The sequence below is a fragment of the Scyliorhinus torazame genome, chromosome 18 (assembly GCF_047496885.1).
Source record: "Scyliorhinus torazame isolate Kashiwa2021f chromosome 18, sScyTor2.1, whole genome shotgun sequence".
NCBI classification, from domain to species: domain Eukaryota; kingdom Metazoa; phylum Chordata; class Chondrichthyes; order Carcharhiniformes; family Scyliorhinidae; genus Scyliorhinus; species Scyliorhinus torazame.
In genome coordinates, this window is record NC_092724.1 from 19,171,323 (window position 1) to 19,191,541 (window position 20,219).

The 20,219-nt window shown below is 43.6% G+C and overlaps 2 protein-coding genes across 2 annotated transcripts in view; one reads left to right on the forward strand and one right to left on the reverse strand.

Moving 5' to 3' along the window:
- armc6 (armadillo repeat containing 6) overlaps positions 1–12,650 on the reverse strand; it is a 30,235-nt gene extending 17,585 nt beyond the window's left edge. The window contains exon 1 of the mRNA XM_072482302.1: positions 12,629–12,650. The gene's annotated coding sequence lies outside the window, so the exon portion shown is untranslated. The remainder of the gene's footprint in view (positions 1–12,628) is intronic.
- On the forward strand, positions 1,198–18,618 carry tssk6 (testis-specific serine kinase 6). The gene is made up of 4 exons (XM_072483921.1): positions 1,198–2,020; positions 9,295–9,416; positions 14,668–14,810; positions 17,729–18,618. The coding sequence occupies exons 1-4, from the start codon at positions 1,212–1,214 to the stop codon at positions 18,587–18,589; spliced, it is 1,935 nt and encodes a 644-aa protein (XP_072340022.1). The 5' UTR covers positions 1,198–1,211; the 3' UTR covers positions 18,590–18,618.
- Positions 18,619–20,219: the final 1,601 nt, after the last annotated feature.

Genomic DNA, 20,219 nt, shown 5'->3' on the forward strand with positions numbered 1-20,219 from the left:
AAATTGCCCTTTAATTGGAAAAAATTAATTGGGTACTCTAAATTTATAAAAAAAACAAAACTATTGGTCTAATCTTATATCTTATAATTCCTTGACCAGTTGCCTCCCTTTTCAAACATTTCCATACTTCCATAAAAGTATTATATTCCAGGCACACCTAGCTCTATTATCTTTCTCGTAACTTTCAGTCCAAACATTTCTCCAGCCAATTTTATAATTACTATGTCATGCAATTTTGCTCAGTCATTGAATGATGCAGCACAGAAGGATACTGTTCGGCCAATCATTCCTGTGCTGGCCCATTGTGGAGCTAGCCAATCAGTTCCATTTCCCCGCTCTTTCCCCAGAGCTCTATAAATATTAATGCTTTTTCAGTGATATAGTGTGTGCATCCTGGTACTTGGGAAGCCTTCAGGTCAGTTCATTACGGAGAGGGCAAAACGTTTTTCCATTTATTGAACACCACAATTACCTGTGTTATAAATGAGGTACACAACCAGGAGGGGTGGTTGCCTCTGAATCTCCCCCCTCATGTCCTCATTAAATCAATGTTTAGATGTCTCAGTAAAGTTACTTGGCTCATCAGCAAATCCCATAATAGTACTGAGCTGATGAAGCCTGTGATGTCATAGAGGTCAGCATATCAGTTTGACCTCTTGCCTTGAAGCGAGCTCAAAGGTCGCCTGATGTCATCCCTGGAGATATCAGGATAAGGTTAGTATAAAGCTCGATATGACACATATCGCGCAGAATAAAAGCAAACAGGCTGTAAAACCACATAAAATAATTTGTAAAGATGCAAATAATTAAGGAATTAAGTGCTGATTTGTGCATGGAGCGATCTCAAGATCTAGAAATATCTCTCTGAGTTGATAGGGTAAAATTCACCAGGCCTGAGGTGGGCTTGGGATCTAGATAATGCAAATTTTCTTATGTCATTGTTGCTTTATCACTCAGCTCTACAGTCTAATTCCCTCTCATACTCTACTGCACTGTAGTCTTTTTGTGGGATTCCCAGAATCAAAAAGATGTAACTTTTGCCAACATTTTGAAACATTACTTCCAAGGTTATGTCTATAAATGGCCACCAGGTGCATGATGCCTGCAGAAACTTCATAATTGCAAATTATTACAGCACATGTGTGAACTGGTTTACTCATAAGGCTAATACCTCAAAAAGAAATTGGAAAAATAAAACATGGCTATGCACCATGTCCGGAGACACATTTCTGACAGAGTTAGGTTATAAACTAGGGAAAACAATCGGTGAGGGCAGCTATTCTAAAGTGAAAGTAGGCAGTTCCAAGAAATATAGGGAAAATGTTGCCATAAAGGTAGTAGACAGGAAGAAGGCTCCACCAGACTTTGTCAATAAGTTTCTGCCAAGGGAGTTGGCCATCTTGAGGGGAATCAAACACCCTCATATTGTTCAGGTTTATGAATTCATTGAGGTTTGCAATGGGAAGCTTTACATTGTTATGGAGCAGGCAGCTACGGATCTTCTCCAGCTGATTCAGCACAGGGGCCACATCCCATGCAATGAAGCCCGTCATTTGTTTACACAGATTGCCTGCGCTGTCAAATACCTACACGAGCACGAAATTGTGCACCGGGACCTGAAGTGCGAAAACATCCTGTTGACTGAAGAAATGCAGGTAAAGATCACCGATTTTGGATTTGGCAAGAAGATTCATGGCTATCCTGACCTCAGTAGCACTTACTGCGGCTCTGCTGCCTATGCCCCTCCCGAGGTGCTCATGGGGGTCCCCTATGATCCCAAAAAGTATGACATTTGGAGCCTGGGGATCATCCTTTATGTGATAGTGACTGGGTGTATGCCCTTTGATGATTCAAACATCAGTAAGTTACCCAAGAGCCAGCAGAAAGGAGTGGTCTACCCAGACAGCATCCAACTCGAGGAGAAATGCCAATCTTTGATTAGAGATCTGTTGCAGTTCTGCCCCTCAGGACGACCGGCTGCCAACCAGATTGTCAAGCACGTATGGCTTAGAGACAACAAGTAGAATGACCCCAAAACCCTAACGGGGCGTGAACATTAGTTTCTTCATAATGTTACCATAATGAGTGTAACGACGTTTCTAAAACCATTCGCAATTAAAGCTTTGAAAATGCACACACTTTTTTCTTTCCGGTCACTATTGAAGTTTGAATCGAAGGAGATTCTACCCAGTGAATCAGGCCCCAAAGGAAAAGCATGTTCCTGGTGTCACTCAAAATTCTACTGCCATCTTCCACTGAGGTAGTTGGCAGTTTGGAAAGAGCTTAACCATCTGAACCAAAAGAAAATGAAGGGGTTTGATAGGATAGACAGATGTTTCCACTTGTGAGCAAGACCAGAGGTACGGATCATAAATATAAGACTCACTAATAAATTCAATAGGGAATTCAGGAGAAACATCTTTACCCAGAGAGTGGTGAGAGTTGGAACTCGCCCCCACAGGTTGTGAATAGTATAGATACATTTCAGGGGAATCTAGATAAACATAAACAAAGGAACGGAAGGATTTTTAAAAATTTCTTTACAGGATGTGAGTGTCACATGCTAGGCCAGCATTTATTGCCCATCCCTAATTGCCCTTGAGAAGGTGATGTTCAGCTGCCTTTTTATTTAAAAAAAAAATTCCAATTAAGGGGCAATTTAATGTGGCCGATCCAGCTATCCTGCACAATTTTGAGTTGGGGTGAGACTCACGCAGACACAGGGAGAATGTGCAAACTCCACACGGACAGTGACCCGGGGGCGGAAATGAACTGGTGTCCGCAATGCCGTGAGGCAGCAGTGCTAACCACTGCACCACCGTGCCACCCCCTGAGCTGTCTTTTTGAACCGCTGCAGTCCATGTGGTGTAATTACACTCACATTGCAGTTCGGGAGGGAGTTCCAGGATTTTGACCCACCGACAGTGAAGGAATGGCGATATATTTCAAGTCAGGATGGCGAGTGACTTGGAGGAGATATATTTCAAGTCAGGATGGAGAGTGACTTGGAGGAGAACTTGCAGATGCCGGTGGTTCCCTTTGAATCTTCTGCCCTTGCCCTTCTAGGTTGTAGAGATCGTGAGTTTGGAAGGTGCTGTTGAAGGAGCCTTGGTGAGTTGCTTCTGTGCATCTTGTAAATGGTACACACGGCTGCCACTGTTCGTCGGCGGTGGAGGGAATGCTTAAGGTGGTGGATGGGGGTGGGCAGCATGTGGCACAGTGGTTAGCGCTGCTGCCTACGGCGTTGAGTACCCGGGTTGGAATCCCATCCCTGGTCCACTGTCCATATGGAGTTTGCACAGTCTCCTCGTGTCAGCGTGGGTTTCATCCCCACAATCCAAAGATGTGCATGGATTGGCCATGCAAAATTGCCCTTTAATTGGAAAAAAAAAAATTGGGTATTCTAAATTTATTTTTAAAAAAGGTGGATGGGGTTTTCGCACGAGGAAAGGAGAGAATTAAAAAAGAAAATTTCACTTAATTAGACAATAGTTAGTTCAACAACATGTATTAAATGAAATGCTACTAACAATCTTTCACCTTTGTAGGAACTGGGCTACTTTCCACCATCAAACAATCCAAATATACAATGATCTAATGTCACCTTTCGGAACTTAGTGCTAATTTTTCAACTGAAAGAGGAAGATCATGTGTGCTGTGTCCTTTTATATGGGTTGGTGTAATGCCCCCCTGTGGTAGTGTCACATCTGTGTGTATTGTGAATGCCCATTGGTCGTGTCCTATCTTACTGACCTATTGGTTGACTGTGTGTCATGTCTCTGGTGCACCCTCTAGTGTCTAGCTAGGTGTAGTGTATGTACATTAACCCTTTGTGTACTTACAGTGATGTATATCACCACACTCTACACGGACAGTGACCCAGGCCTAGGATCGAACCTGGGTCCACGGTGCCATGAGGCAGCAGTGTTAACCACTGCGCCAGAATGCCGCCCACTCTGTCAAACCATGATGTGGGGTAACATCGCGTCATCATTATTTTTCTGCTGTTACGCAGATAACTAGGACTAAGTTTAGAAATTTTAGTCAGGCCTCTCCTCATTTCATACTAACTCAGTCTGACGGCATTGCGAGAAAATAAATGTGTGTGAGACAGTGTGAAGGGCTTTGCTCACACATTTCCACTGGGTACTGGTACCATAATATATCGTATAAGGGAGGCAACTTTCTGGAGCAAGATGCTCAAATCACTCATAGTGGGGAGGAGCCAGGGGGGAGGCGAGGGGAGTGTAGCACCTGAACCCAAAAAAGGTATCTACGTAAATGTGGAAGTTGCATTATTGAAATACATAAGAACATAAGAGGGGCAGCACGGTGGTGCAGTGGGTTAGCTTCAGAACTCTTTGAGTGAAGAAATTTTACAAAATCACAGAATTGTTACAGTACAGAAGGAGTACAGTACAGACTTGTTAGAGTACAGGAGTACAGTACAGACTTGTTAGAGTACAGGAGTACAGTACAGACCTGTTACAGTACAGGAGTACAGTACAGACCTGTTAGAGTACAGGAGTACAGTACAGACTTGTTAGAGTACAGGAGTACAGTACAGACCTGTTAGAGTACAGGAGTACAGTACAGACTTGTTAGAGTACAGGAGTACAGTACAGACCTGTTACAGTACAGGAGTACAGTACAGACTTGTTAGAGTACAGTACAGACTTGTTACAGTACAGGAGTACAGTACAGACAGGTTAGAGTACAGGAGTACAGTACAGACCTGTTAGAGTACAGTACAGACTTGTTACAGTACAGGAGTACAGTACAGACCTGTTAGAGTACAGGAGTACAGTACAGACTTGTTAGAGTACAGGAGTACAGTACAGACTTGTTAGAGTACAGGAGTACAGTACAGACTTGTTACAGTACAGGAGTACAGTACAGACCTGTTAGAGTACAGGAGTACAGTACAGACTTGTTAGAGTACAGGAGTACAGTACAGACTTGTTACAGTACAGGAGTACAGTACAGACCTGTTAGAGTACAGGAGTACAGTACAGACTTGTTAGAGTACAGGAGTACAGTACAGACCTGTTAGAGTACAGTACAGACTTGTTACAGTACAGGAGTACAGTACAGACCTGTTACAGTACAGGAGTACAGTACAGACTTGTTAGAGTACAGGAGTACAGTACAGACCTGTTAGAGTACAGTACAGACTTGTTACAGTACATGAGTACAGTACAGACTTGTTACAGTACATGAGTACAGTACAGACCTGTTACAGTACAGGAGTACAGTACAGACTTGTTACAGTACAGGAGTACAGTACAGACCTGTTAGAGTACAGGAGTACAGTACAGACTTGTTAGAGTACAGGAGTACAGTACAGACTTGTTAGAGTACAGGAGTACAGTACAGACCTGTTAGAGTACAGTACAGACTTGTTACAGTACATGAGTACAGTACAGACTTGTTACAGTACATGAGTACAGTACAGACCTGTTACAGTACAGGAGTACAGTACAGACCTGTTACAGTACAGGAGTACAGTACAGACCTGTTACAGTACAGGAGTACAGTACAGACTTGTTATAGTACAGAAGGAGTACAGTACAGACTTGTTACAGTACAGGAGTACAGTACAGACTTGTTACAGTACAGGAGTACAGTACAGACAGGTTAGAGTACAGGAGTACAGTACAGACTTGTGATAGTACAGGAGTACAGTACAGACTTGTTAGAGTACAGGAGTACAGTACAGACTTGTTAGAGTACAGGAGTACAGTACAGACCTGTTACAGTACAGGAGTACAGTACAGACTTGTTATAGTACAGAAGGAGTACAGTACAGACTTGTTACAGTACAGGAGTACAGTACAGACAGGTTAGAGTACAGGAGTACAGTACAGACTTGTGATAGTACAGGAGTACAGTACAGACCTGTTAGAGTACAGGAGTACAGTACAGACTTGTTAGAGTACAGGAGTACAGTACAGACTTGTTACAGTACAGGAGTACAGTACAGACCTGTTAGAGTACAGGAGTACAGTACAGACTTGTTAGAGTACAGGAGTACAGTACAGACTTGTTAGAGTACAGGAGTACAGTACAGACCTGTTAGAGTACAGTACAGACTTGTTACAGTACATGAGTACAGTACAGACTTGTTACAGTACATGAGTACAGTACAGACCTGTTACAGTACAGGAGTACAGTACAGACCTGTTACAGTACAGGAGTACAGTACAGACCTGTTACAGTACAGGAGTACAGTACAGACTTGTTATAGTACAGAAGGAGTACAGTACAGACTTGTTACAGTACAGGAGTACAGTACAGACTTGTTACAGTACAGGAGTACAGTACAGACAGGTTAGAGTACAGGAGTACAGTACAGACTTGTGATAGTACAGGAGTACAGTACAGACTTGTTAGAGTACAGGAGTACAGTACAGACTTGTTAGAGTACAGTACAGACTTGTTAGAGTACAGGAGTACAGTACAGACTTGTTAGAGTACAGGAGTACAGTACAGACCTGTTACAGTACAGGAGTACAGTACAGACTTGTTACAGTACAGGAGTACAGTACAGACCTGTTACAGTACAGGAGTACAGTACAGACTTGTTACAGTACAGGAGTACAGTACAGACTTGTTAGAGTACAGGAGTACAGTACAGACTTGTTAGAGTACAGTACAGACTTGTTAGAGTACAGGAGTACAGTACAGACTTGTGATAGTACAGGAGTACAGTACAGACTTGTTAGAGTACAGGAGTACAGTACAGACTTGTTAGAGTACAGGAGTACAGTACAGACCTGTTACAGTACAGGAGTACAGTACAGACTTGTTATAGTACAGAAGGAGTACAGTACAGACTTGTTACAGTACAGGAGTACAGTACAGACTTGTTACAGTACAGGAGTACAGTACAGACTTGTTACAGTACAGGAGTACAGTACAGACTTGTTATAGTACAGAAGGAGTACAGTACAGACTTGTTACAGTACAAGAGTACAGTACAGACTTGTTACAGTACAGGAGTACAGTACAGACTTGGTACAGTACAGGAGTACAGTACAGACTTGGTACAGTACAGGAGTACAGTACAGACTTGGTACAGTACAGGAGCACAGTACAGACTTGGTACAGTACAGGAGTACAGTACAGACTTGTTACAGTACAGGAGCACAGTACAGACTTGGTACAGTACAGGAGTACAGTACAGACTTGTTACAGTACAGGAGTACAGTACAGACTTGTTACAGTACAGGAGTACAATACAGACTTGTTACAGTACAGGAGTACAGTACAGACTTGTTACAGTACAGGAGTACAGTACAGACTTGGTACAGTACAGGAGTACAGTACAGACTTGTTACAGTACAGGAGTACAATACAGACTTGTTACAGTACAGGAGTACAGTACAGACTTGTTACAGTACAGAAGGAGTACAGTACAGATTTGTTACAGTACAAAAGGAGGCCATGTGGCCCATCATTTCTACACTGGCTCATTCAACAAGCTTCATGTTTTTTCCACATATCCCCCTGCACATTGAATGATTACTTGAATAGAAACAATGTTCTCTTGAATGCTTCAATTGAACCTGCCAACACCATACTTCCATGCAGTGCATTCCAGACCCGAACTACTCATTGTGTGAAAAGGTTTTATTTCCTCCTCTTGGTCCTAAATGGTTGACTCTGTGATGTTCTCTGTTGTGTCTATCAGGATGTCTTGAGAACGTAGTGATGAACAAAGAACATCAAACTAAGTTACTGAACAAAGCTGATTTACTTACATGACTTAAATAAGATTCAAACAAGTCACAAGGTATAAGTTATTAAATTAGTAGGGCGGCATGTGGTGCAGTGGTTAGCACTGGGACTGCGATGCTGAGGACCTGGGTTCGAATCTCGGCTCTGGGTCACTGTCCGTGTGGAGCTTGCACATTCTCCCCATGTCTGCGTGGGTTTCACCCTCACAACCCAAAGATGCACAGATTAGGTAGATTGGCCACCCTAAATTGCCCCTTAATTGGAAAAAAGATAATTGGGTACTCTAAATTTATTTTTAAAAATAAGTTATTAAATTAAACTATACGATATCTCTAACTACAGAATTCTACACTATGCAAGTTATCTATCTCATGCCTAAACACCTTCTCCCAGAATCCCAGGAGTCACATGATATTTATATGACTGCTCCTTATCTCCATCTGGTGGTGAGACGTATTAACATCAAATTGTTAACCCTTTGTATTCCTTACAATATACATGATGTGGAGATGCCGGCGTTGGACTGGGGTGAGCACAGTAAGAAGTCTTACAACACCAGGTTAAAGTCCAACAGGTTTGTTTCAAATCACTAGCTTTCGGAGCACTGCTCCTTCCTCAAGTGAACAGGTGAACCTAAGGAAGGAGCAGTGCTCCGAAAGCTAGTGATTTGAAACAAACTTGTTGGACTTTATCCTGGTGTTGTAAGACTTCTTACAATATACAATTTCACAGTAACTTCATTGCAATGTTAATGTAAGCCTACTTGTGACAATAAAGATTATCATTGCTATTGTTACAGACCCTTCATCCTGAGTTATTACCCCCATGTTCCAGACTTTCCAGCCAGACGAAACAATCTCCCAGTACCTCGCATTTCAAGTCCTCTAAGAATTTTGGACATTTTCACGAGAACACTTCTCATTCTTCTAAACTCCAGAGAGCATACGCCATTGTACTTAACCTCTTCTTATAGGACACCCCTCTCTTCCCAGGAATCAATTTAGCGAGCCTTCATTAACTCTCTGTAAGGAAAGTATATTCATCGGTTGGAAAGAAGGCCAAAGCTGCACACATTATTCCAGGTAAAAATAATATTCCTCCAATTAAGGTGATCCGAAAGGTCTAAATGTAACAGTGACTGGGTTGGAAACAGCAACATTGAATGATATTCAAATCAAATGCAGCTGTGCTTGAATTTTGTCAGATTGCGGAGCCAACAAGAAAGCAAAGATGTTTAAGCGAGAATTTTATTTAAAACCAAGGAACAGAGACACAGGAGTAGGTCATTCAGCCCATCAAGCTTGTTCCAATATTCTGTCAGGTCATGGCTGATCTGTGTCTTAGTTTAATTTTCGTACTTTGGTTCAGTAACTCCTAATACTCCTACTAAACAAAAATCCACTACAGTCAATTTTCAAATTTCAAATTGTTTTCCAGCCTCGGCAAGAATTTTGAGGTGGGTGGGTGGGGCGGGTGTCCAGGTTTTTCACTACTTTTTTCTGTGTAGAAATGCTTCCTGACATCAGTCCTGAATGGCCTGGTTCTAATTTGAAGGTCACGTTCCCTCTTCCTGGACTTTTCCCATCAGAACTTGAGGAATGAAGAACAGAAGACAGTTAAGAAAAGGAGCGACACAGCTCGCGAGAGAGTCAATGACGTGACGGCCATGAGAGCTGGTAAGTTATGGCAGTGCAGATAGATTGACTGAAGAGAGCACCCAGTCTTTGCGAACAAGCTGCACAGCTCACCCACACATGGGAGCCCCGAGGGGAAGGGACAGGAGGGATTAGACAGGAAGGGGATGCCGTGATTCTGAATGATTTTTCCAAAGTCAACAATTGTGGAAATAGTTACCGATAAGCTGGGATTTGTAAGAGCAATGTGTATTTTTTTACCGCCATATTGGACTAATGTTGTTTCTCCCAGTAACCAGGCAATAAATGGTTTGCTAGCTTGTCTGAGTAATCAGAAAAATGCCTCTTACCCATTGTGTTGGAAAACCCTTTGATCTCAGTCTCTCTATGAAGCCACAGTGCTAAGAGCATTCAAACACAGATACCCCAAAAAAAGACAAGTCTGGCTTTTGCAAACAGGACACGGCGCAGAGTCAGTCAGGAAAAGGCTAAGAATAGACAGGAACCTGCAACAAGAGGCACTCCTACCCTCAGCTATACACTGAAGAATCCAAAATCAGAGTAACCCACTGAAAGGAGATAGCGTCGCATCTTCATTACTTTTCTATCATCAAATGGCAATAAAGAAAGAAGTGTATTAATTTGGGCCTTTCAAATTTGGGCACGAAGGCACAGTGGGTTAGCCCTGCTGCCTTACGGCGCCGAGGCCCCAGGTTCGATCCGGCTCTGGGTCACTGTCCGTGTGGAGTTTGCACATTCTCCCCGGTCTGCGTGGGTTTCGCCCCCACAACCCAAAGATGTGCAGGGTAGGTGGCTTAGCGACGCTAAATTGCCCCTTAATTGGAAAAAAAAAGAATTAGGTACTCTAAATAAATGAAAAAATATATATTTGGGCCTTTCAGGACCCCAGGAAGTGTCAATGCACTTTAGAGCTAATTAAGTTTTGCCATCTAGTAGCTGCTGTAGGAGATAAATTGCATCGTTTGAACTAAAAGAACCCAATTGTAACTGTTGCTCTGCACATTCACCTCACTGTGGAATAAAACAAACTACCAATTCTAAACAAGTCTCCTGTGGCATTATTTTGATCTACATTTGCAAAGATTGAAGAAATTAACATGCTGAAGACGCAGCCACCTACCTGGTTTAGGTCACAAACATTGCTTCTACTGTTACACACCCACATAACATTACATATAAATTCACACTTAGACTCCTGAACATAGTGTTGACTTGTAACCTTTGGTAAAATATACAAATTAATGTTCATTCCAAGGATTCAATTCCAAAAGGATACTTGTGATAACTGACCCAGTTGGACTTCCATAGACAGTGAAACTAATGTCAATGCCAATTAAAGTTTGATAACAGCAATGGAGTTGTTAATTAATCACCACAACTATTCTCATCAATGAGTCTGCAATAGACTAGACTAGGTGAGGAAAACTCTCCAAGGCAGAGGTTTTGGGATACATTCAGTCGTGGAACGTTGGTAGTGGAGTTGGACACTTTAGGAACTTTCAAGAGGTTATTAGATAGGCATATGGAGTGCACTAGAATGATTGGGAGTAGGTTGATTTGATCTTAGTTTCAGACTAGTTTGGCACAACATCATGGGCCGGAGGGCCTGTACTGTGCTGTACAGTTCTATGTTCTATGACACCGATGTCTTGATCATGGCAGGACTGACATTGTCGATTACCAAGGCTACCAGTAATGATTGGGTCTGCACTGACGTGACAGAATAGTATTGGATCCTCTTTGGAAGAGCTATCTAACTAGTCCCATAGCTCCCTGCATTCTTCCACTAGCCCTGCAAATTTACTCCTATTCAAGTATTTTCCAAATCCCTTATGGAAGTGACTGTATTGAACCTGCTTCCACAATACTTTCAGGCAACACTTTCCTGATCATAATCACTCGTTGTGTAAAGAAACTCTTACCATCAGAGTTCAGGATCATTTTCTACTGATCTTAAATCATGCCCTTGGTTACTCACCTTCATGATTTTAAAAGCCTTTATGAAATCCCACGTTCTCTGATCTAAGGAGAACATGCCCAGCTTACATAGATTACATAGACCATACAGTGCAGAAGGAGGTCATTCGGCCCATCGAGTCTGCACCGACCCACATTAATCCCTCACTTCCACCTTATCCCCGCAACCCAATAACCCCTCCCAACCCTTATGGACACTACAGGTAATGTATCACGGCCAATCCACCTAACCTGCACGTCTTTGGACTGTGGGAGGAAACCGGAGCACCCGGAGGAAACCCACGCGGACACGGGGAGAACGTGCAAACTCCGCACAGACAGTGACCCAGCGGGGAATCGAACCTGGGACCCTGGCGCTGTGAAGCCACAGTGCTAGTCACTTGTGCTACCGTGCTGCCCACAAAGCTTCTCCACATAACTGAAGTATCTCAACCCTGCTGTGATTTAGATTGAAATACCTTTACAGAAGACCAAAGGAGGCAGTGTTGGAAAATTTCCCAGGGCACTGTTCAGATAGTTGACAAGGAAAGTGATTTAGGGGCTCTGACAGACAACAGTGGATGACATTTTACAACATAAGGACCAGGCAGACACTGGTGGTCTTTCCCATTATCTTCCATTTGCTTGGTGCAAAAGCACATCAACTTCCATTCACTGCCTAAACAAGTGCTTATATCGCACCTTTAAGGTAAGGGGAAGGAGATTTGACGAAAAGCTTTTTCACCCAGAGGATGGTTGGATCTGGAACTCACTGTCGAAAAGGGTGATAGAGGCGGGAAGCCTCATAACATTTAAGAAGCATTTAGATGAGCACTTGAAACACCATAGCATATAAGGCCAAGGACCAAGTGCTGGAACATTCACTTCAGATTATCATTAATGAAAATCCAAAGCAAAATACCGTGGATGCCGAAAATCTCAAATACGAACTAGAATATTCAGGCAGTGAACCTGTCATTGACCTGCAATGTTAACCCTGTTTCTTTATCCACAGCTGCTAGCTGGCTGGCTGAGTGTTTCCAGCTTTTTTTGTGTTAATATATTGTTAATACACATTGTGTGATTGTTTGTTCTGAGCCCTGTTCAATGAGAGAATTGGCCTTGGCTCCCCAAAATTTTGTCTTCTACAAACAACAAATCAATTTCAACTGTTGGTCTGTTGATCTGAGGCTGAGATGTTACCGGGGGTGACCGTTGCCTCGGCTCCCCTGCCTTTAGCAACTAAATAATCACAGATTCCGACTCCTAATTCCTACCTGATGACTCCTGCTTGGGCTCAGCTGTACAAAGTTTCCCCTCCTGCACCACAGACAAACAAGCCAACACTCAATATCCAGCATTGTACACAAAGACTGGCTATGAGGCAGCAAGAGTGACACACAATGCATCAACCCACTATTTGAGATGCGCCTTCAGCTGATAGGACAGGGGGACAGTGGGAAGAGGTTACTTTTATTGTTGGGGGTGTGTGTGTGTATGGAGCTAAAGGCAACTGTTGATTATCTCCAGCCTTAGTCCTTCTTCAGCTATAGATACTTTTGTCTTCATTTAATCCTCTGGTCTCACAGGCAACAACATTGTCATTAAAGCAACCAGCAACAGGCCCTGTCTGCCCTCTCATGCCAACAAAAAGTTCATTCAGCACTTAAATCCTCTTTTGGGATGTTTTTGCTAACACTCCCTGGACACTCCATGACACAATACAAGTAGTTGTCTGACTCTTCCCTTATCTCTGGTCTCCAGTCCAACTCCCTTCATTGCACTGCCTCCTACGCAAATATATTATTTGCTGGGACCTCAAGACTGTTCATCTCCACATCTCCCGCACAGTTTCCCTACCTGTGAGGTGCAGAGCTTTAAAACCCAAACTTGGTGTCACCCGACCCATTAATTTCCTCACAAACCTCATAGCTCTATTGGGCCCTCTCTACTGCCGGTAATTTCCCTGTACAACAGGCTGTGAGCCTACACAGAGTTAGTGCTTCTCAATAAACAGTGGATTCTTCGAGACAGGATTGACTCCCTCTTGGAAAATAAGTGGACGAATTAACGAGAGGCAACACGGTTTTGTGAAGGGGAGGTCGTGTCTCATTAACTTGAGCGAGTTTTCCAAGGAAGTGACGAAGATGATTGATGAGGACAGGGCAGTGGATGTTATCTACGTGAACTTCAGTAGGGCCTTTGACAAGGTCCCTCATAGCAGACTGGTACAGAAGGTGAAGTCGCACGGGATCAGAGGTGAGCTGGCAAGATGGATACAGAATTGGCTCGGTCATAGAAGACAGACGGTAGCAGTGGAAGGGTGCTTTTCTGAATGGAGGGTTGTGACTAGTGGCATTCCTCGGGATCAGTGCTGGGACCCTTTCTGTTTGTAATATATGTATAAATGATTTGGAGGAAAATGTAACTGGTTTGATTAGTAAGTTTGCGGATGACAGAAAGTTGGTGGGATTGCGGATAGCGATGAGGATCGTCAGAGGATACAGCAGATCGGTTGGAGACTTGTGCGGAGAGATGGCAGATGGAGTTTAATCCAGACAAATGTGAGGTAATGCATTTTGGAAGATCTAATATAGATGGGAAATATACAGTAAATGGCAGAACCCTTAAGAGTATTGATAGGCAGAGGGATCTGGGTGTACAGGTACACAGGTCACTGAAAGTAGCAATGCAGGTGGGGAAGGTAGTCAAGAAGGCATACGGCATGCTTGCCTTCATCGGCCGGGGCATTGAGTTTAAAAATTGGCAAGTCATGTTGTAGCTGTATAGAACTTTAGTTAGGCTGCACTTGGAGTATAGTGTTCAATTCTGGTCCCCACACTACCAGAAGGACGAGGGGGCTTTGGAGTGGGTACAGAAAAGATTTACCAGGTTGTTGCCTGGTATGAAGGGCATTAGCAATGAGGAGAGGTTGGAGAAACTTAGTTTGTTCTCATTGGAATGACAGAGATTGAGGGACGACCTGATAGAAGTCAACAAGATTATGAGGGACGTGGACAGAGTGGATAGTCAGAAGCTTTTTCCCAGGTTGGAAGAGTCGATTACTAGGGGGCATAGGATTAAGGTGCGAGGGGTAAGGTTTTTTTTACACAGAGGGTGGTGGGAGCCTGGAACTCGCTGCCGGAGGAGTTGGGGAAGCAGATACAATAGTGACTTTTAAGGGGTGTCTTGATAAATACATGGATAGGATGGGAATAGAGGGATATGGTCCCCGGAAGGGTAGGGGGTTTTAGGGCAGCATGCTTGGAGGGCCAAAGGGCCTGTTCCTGTGCTGTAATTTTCTTTGTTAATACAGAAAACAGGCCATGGACTCGACTGAGGCGGTCAATTATGGCAATAGTGTTTATTCTTTTTCAAAAGTACATTGGTTCCAAGAACATAGGATCGGTTAATAATGGGTTAATGTGGCCGAATGGTGTCAAAAATAACAATCAGCAGGTATTCCAATGACAATAACATTTTTTTTATTTTTAAAAATAAATTTAGTGTACCCAATTCATTTTTTTACAATTAAGGGGCAATTTAGCGTGGCCAATCCACCTACCCTGCACATCTTTGGGTTGTGGGGGCGAAACCCACACAAACACGGGGAGAATGTGCAAACTCCACACGGACAGTGACCCAGAGCCGGGATCGAACCTGCAATGACGATAAATGACAAGGTTTCTTTAAGCTTCTTCATGGGCTGAGGGAAGCCGGACAGTCTGAACTCCTTGTTTGAAGGTGTTTAAAGGCATGGAGGATAAACTATTTTCTTTAAAAGGGCAACTGGAAGGTGGGACCTTCCATTCGAATGAAGCTGTTAATGGAAACAGTTCGACAATGTGGGAGACTGAGTGGGAAAAACTATTAAAAGATGAGCAAAATCAGGTTCACTCCCAGTTTATAAACGGCGATATCTTCAAATAGGATGAGTAAAATCACAGAAAATTACAGCACAGAAAGAGACCATTTGGTCCATCAAGTCTGCACCGTTCCTCAGGCCGCACAGTCGCGCAGTGGTCAGCACTGCTGCTGCCTCACAGCGCCGAGGACCCGGGTTCGATCCCGGCTTGGGTCACTGTCCGTGTGGAGTTTGCACATTCTCCCTGTGTCTGCATGGCTCTCACACCCACAACCCACAGATGTGCAGGGTGGGCAGCACGACAGCACAATGGTTAGCACTGTTGCTTCACAGTGCCCAGGTTCGATTCCCGGCTTGGGTCACTGTCTTTGCGGAGTCTGCACGTTCTCCCCTTGTCTGCGTGGGTTTCCTCCGGGTGCTCCGGTTTCCTCCCCCAAGTCCCGAAAGACGTGCTTGTTAGGTGAATTGGACATTCTGAATTGTCCCTGTGTGTACCTGAACAGGTGCCGGCGTGTGGCGACTAGGGGATTTTCACAGTAACTTCATTGCAGTGTTAATGTAAGCCTACTTGTGACAATAAAGATTATTACGTTTTTAATTAAATTAGGTGGATTGGCCACAATAAATTGTCCTTAATTGGAAAAACATTTTTTAAAGTCTGTGCCATTCCTTTAGAAGAGCAATCCAGGAGTTGTCATATCTCTGGAATTTCTTCTTCAAGTATTTGTCCAATTCCTTTAGAAAGTTACTATTGAGTCTGGATATACTTATCCTATTAGATAGTGCAACTGCTCATTCATAAAAATGCTTTTTCTTGTGTTCCCTCTGGTTCTTTTAAATTTGTGCCTTCTGGTCATTGACCCTTTAGCCATCAGAAATAGTTGCTCTTTATTTATTCTATCCAAACCTTAATCATTTTCAACATCTCTGCCAAATCCCCTACTCGTCTGGGAGGAGAACAACCCCAATCTCCCCAGTTTCTCCGTGTAACCACAAACACTCAGCCCAGAACCAGTCTCGTAAATCTCTTCTGCACCCTCCGCAAACCTTTTACGTCCTTGCTTTTAAATTGTGATGCCCAGTACTGGGCACAGCTGCGAATGAACCAGCGTTCCTTGATGCATTACCCAACTTTCACAGATGTGTCTATCTGTTCTCTGAGCAACAATTAATTACTTTGAGATTAGACCATAAGATCATAAGACATAGGAGCAGAATTAGGCCACTCGGCCCATCAAGTCTGCTCCTCCATTCAATCAAGGCTGATATTTTTCTCATCCCCATTCTCCAGGTTTTTTTTATCCTCACTCATTTCTTTAACCAATATTTGAAGGTGGACGTGGGCTCGAAGCAAAATTTATTTTCCTCTTCTATGCTGATTTTTCTTTCAAAAATATGTTTTATTCATAAAGTTTAAAAAAGGTAAGGGTGTCACGGTGGTGCAGTGGTTAGTCCTGCTGCCTCACTGCGATCAGGACCCAGGTTCGATCCCGGCCCCGGGTCACTGTCTGTGTGGAGTTTGCACATTCTCCTCATGTCTGCGTGGGTCTCACCCCCACAACCAAAAGATATGCAGGGTAGGTGGATTGGCCGCACTAAATTGCCCCTTAATTGGAAAAAAAAGAATTGGGTACTCTGAATTTATTTTTTTTAAACTTTGAAGGTGCAAGAGAATTCACCTTTTCTCAACACAGCGCATTCCATTCTGAGCTGCCTCAATACAGATTCAATACTCTTGATATTCACAATATACATTCCATATCAGACTACAACACAAATTCTACACAGCTCCCAGTCCATGGGGCAAGCCTTTCCCCCCCAACCCCTCTCCGAACAAGGCTGAATCCTTGTTTCCCGCCTGTCCCTGACATCCCCTTTTACAGTGACTGTAGATATTTCCACTGGGATTGCAATTCCAGACAAGACACGAAGATCCTCTTGAAGGAGCAGGGAAAAAGAACCAATGCTCCTTCAGATCATCCAATTAGAAATCTGAAGAAAGGACGATCATCCAATCGTAAAATAACTGCGAGTCAAGTAGGAAAACATGCCCGTTGGTCACCCACCTTGCCTGCCTTAGGTGATGTAACACGCCCTATCCTATCATTGATGAGGGTGATCTCATAACACGAATGTCGAGGTCAAGGGTCACCCTCACCTGTGAAATTCAGAAACAAACATGTCACATTTACCAATTATATATTCTAAGTTTAGCACACGCACTGCGAATGAATCCCTTACTTTTGTTCTCCTTAAAGTAAAAATGAACTTGTTTGAGCCTTGCAATGATTGGAATTGCAATCCATTATGAGGTCATAAAGAGTTGGCAATTTTGGAAAGCTGGGGTGAAGGGAGTCAAGTTGATAACTGGAAGTGACGAAGCAATTTATATTTTGCTACAAAATAATTTTTTCACAGCATTTGGGCACATGTCTATAAAAGGTGATGGGATGAGGGTGTGACACATGGGAAACTTCACAAGTGCAAATTATTACAGCAGATGCATAGATAGGACAAGTTCGCTCATCAGTGTATTGCCTTAACAAGATGGCCGTGTAACATGTCGGGGAGCAAACTACTAGCACAGTTAGGTTATAAACTGGGAAAAACTATAGGAGAGGGCAGCTACTCCAAGGTTAAAGAGGCCGTTTCAAAAAAATACAACAAAAATGTAGCAATCAAAGTGGTTGATAGAAAGAAAGTTCCAAAGGATTTCGCCAGCAAATTCTTGCCAAGGGAGTTGGCCATTTTGAGAGGGATCAAGCATCCTCATATTGTCCATGTCTATGAGTTTATTGAGGTTCGCAATGGGAAAGTCTACATCGTCATGGAACTGGTCTCTACAAATCTTCTACAGTTGATCCAAAAACGAACCTGTGTCTCATGCCAGGAAGCCAAGTGCTTGTTTTCTCAAGTCACCAAAGCCATCAAGTATCTCCATGAACGTGACATTGTCCATCGAGATCTCAAGTGCGAGAACATCCTACTGACAGACCAGATGCAGGTGAAGCTGGCAGATTTTGGATTTGGGAGGAAGAGCCGAGGCTATCCAGAGCTCAGTACTACCTACTGTGGCTCCGCAGCCTACTCTCCTCCTGAGGTTCTCCTGGGTGTCCCTTATGACCCCAAAAAGTATGATATCTGGAGCATGGGAGTCATCCTGTATGTGATAGTGACCGGATATATGCCATTCAATGACTCCAGCATCAGCAAGTTACCTGAGAAACAGCTTATGGGTGTGATTTATCCAGAAGAGATTACGCTAGAGGAGAAATGCCAGTCTTTGATAGAAAAATTGTTAACGTTCAGTCCACCGATGCGTCCAACGGCTAACCAAGTTACAAGACATGCATGGTTTAGAGAACGCAAATAAAGGAATATGCTCTAAAGAGGGTCAAAAAAAAAAAAAAGAGCTTTGTTACATTATTCCTGAAGACATTGTTCTAAATTTTCGAAGTTGGAAGGTTGGTTTCAATCAAAGAAAAGTTTATCTGAACCAGACTTTGGTTGTCAACAAAGGTAAAATCGGGTACATGTACAGACTTATCATAAGAACATAAGAAATGGAGCAGACCATTTGGTCTTTCGGCCTGCTCCACCATTCAACAAAATGGCTGATCTTTGACCTCAACCCCACTTCCCTACTCTATCCCCATATTTCTTAATTCATTTGGTACCCAAAAACCTATTGATCCCGGTCGTGAATATACACAACAACTGAGTATCCATATCTCTCTGTGATAGGGTGTTCCAAAGATTCACAACCGTCTGAGTGAACTAGTAGTTTGCTTTTTATCATTTGTTTCTGGAATTTGGGCATCACTAGCAATGTTTACTGTTCATTCCTAACTGTCCCCAAGAAGGTGGGAGCTGTCTTCTTGAACCGCTGCAGTCCATGCGACATAGATTCTGGCCCCAGAACTCACCTGCTCTTCTAAATAGTGTCATGGGATCTATTGCATCCACTTTGGAGGTTAGGCAGGGCCTTGATTTAGCATCTCACCCACAAGGTGGTACTTTTGACAATGCAGCAAGCCCTCAACACTGGGGAATGCAAGCCTCAATTATGCGCTCAAGGCCTTTGGTGCGGGACTTGAACACAGACTGCGGGATACTCGGTCGGCGGGATCCTCTGCTTCGCCGGCAGCACTTTCATGCCCACGGATTTCTCGACGGCGTGGGGGTTGCCACAAAGGGAAATCCCATATGGCCGACTGCCGGGACTGAGGATCCCGTTGCTGGCAGGGGCACACCACGCCATGCCAAAAAATGGGCCTGGTGGGACGCAGAATCCCACCCTTGATCTTTTAACTAAGAGGCGAGAGTGCCACCCACTGGGCCACAACTGACATGGAATCGTTCTAATAATTTCCTTCCCATTTCTTGCCACTGATTCAGGGTACAGAGAGAGAGGCTGGGCAGTGGGATTAGTTCATTACAAATTGCTCAGCCTCACTAACTATTTTCAAATCATGCGTTTGGAAGATTGATAATTGAAACGTTATTGGTGGGGGTGGTGACAGGTGGGGAGGGGGGTGGAAGGAGATCAGCAGAATCCAATCCAGTCACGTAACGAGAAGCTTGCCAATTGGGCAAGGATCCAAGCGGTTAACTGGTGTTTGCCGTCCCTTATCCGGAATGGAACGTTTAGAAGGTGAGCGAAGACATTTGGTGAGATTAAAACTATAAACAGGTCTCAATTAAATTCATAGCCTTCTCAAACAATCGTCAACGTGAGCAGACAGATTAACTGCTGCTCGTCTGGATGCCTCGTGGAACGAGTACAAAAGTCAATGCTGCTCTTTCCTGAAAATGCCACATGCAGATGAAGTTTCAGGTGCTGGTTAATCTTCACTCTGTCTTTGACCGTGATGGCAGGAGAGAAGCCAAGGTGAGTGAGGTTCACCTCCAGAGCAATGAGAGTGGGTGCGAGTTCAGATGGATGAATAATCAAGTGGGTGGAGGGGAAAGTCAGCCTTTTGTCTCATTCCATCCACGGCTCA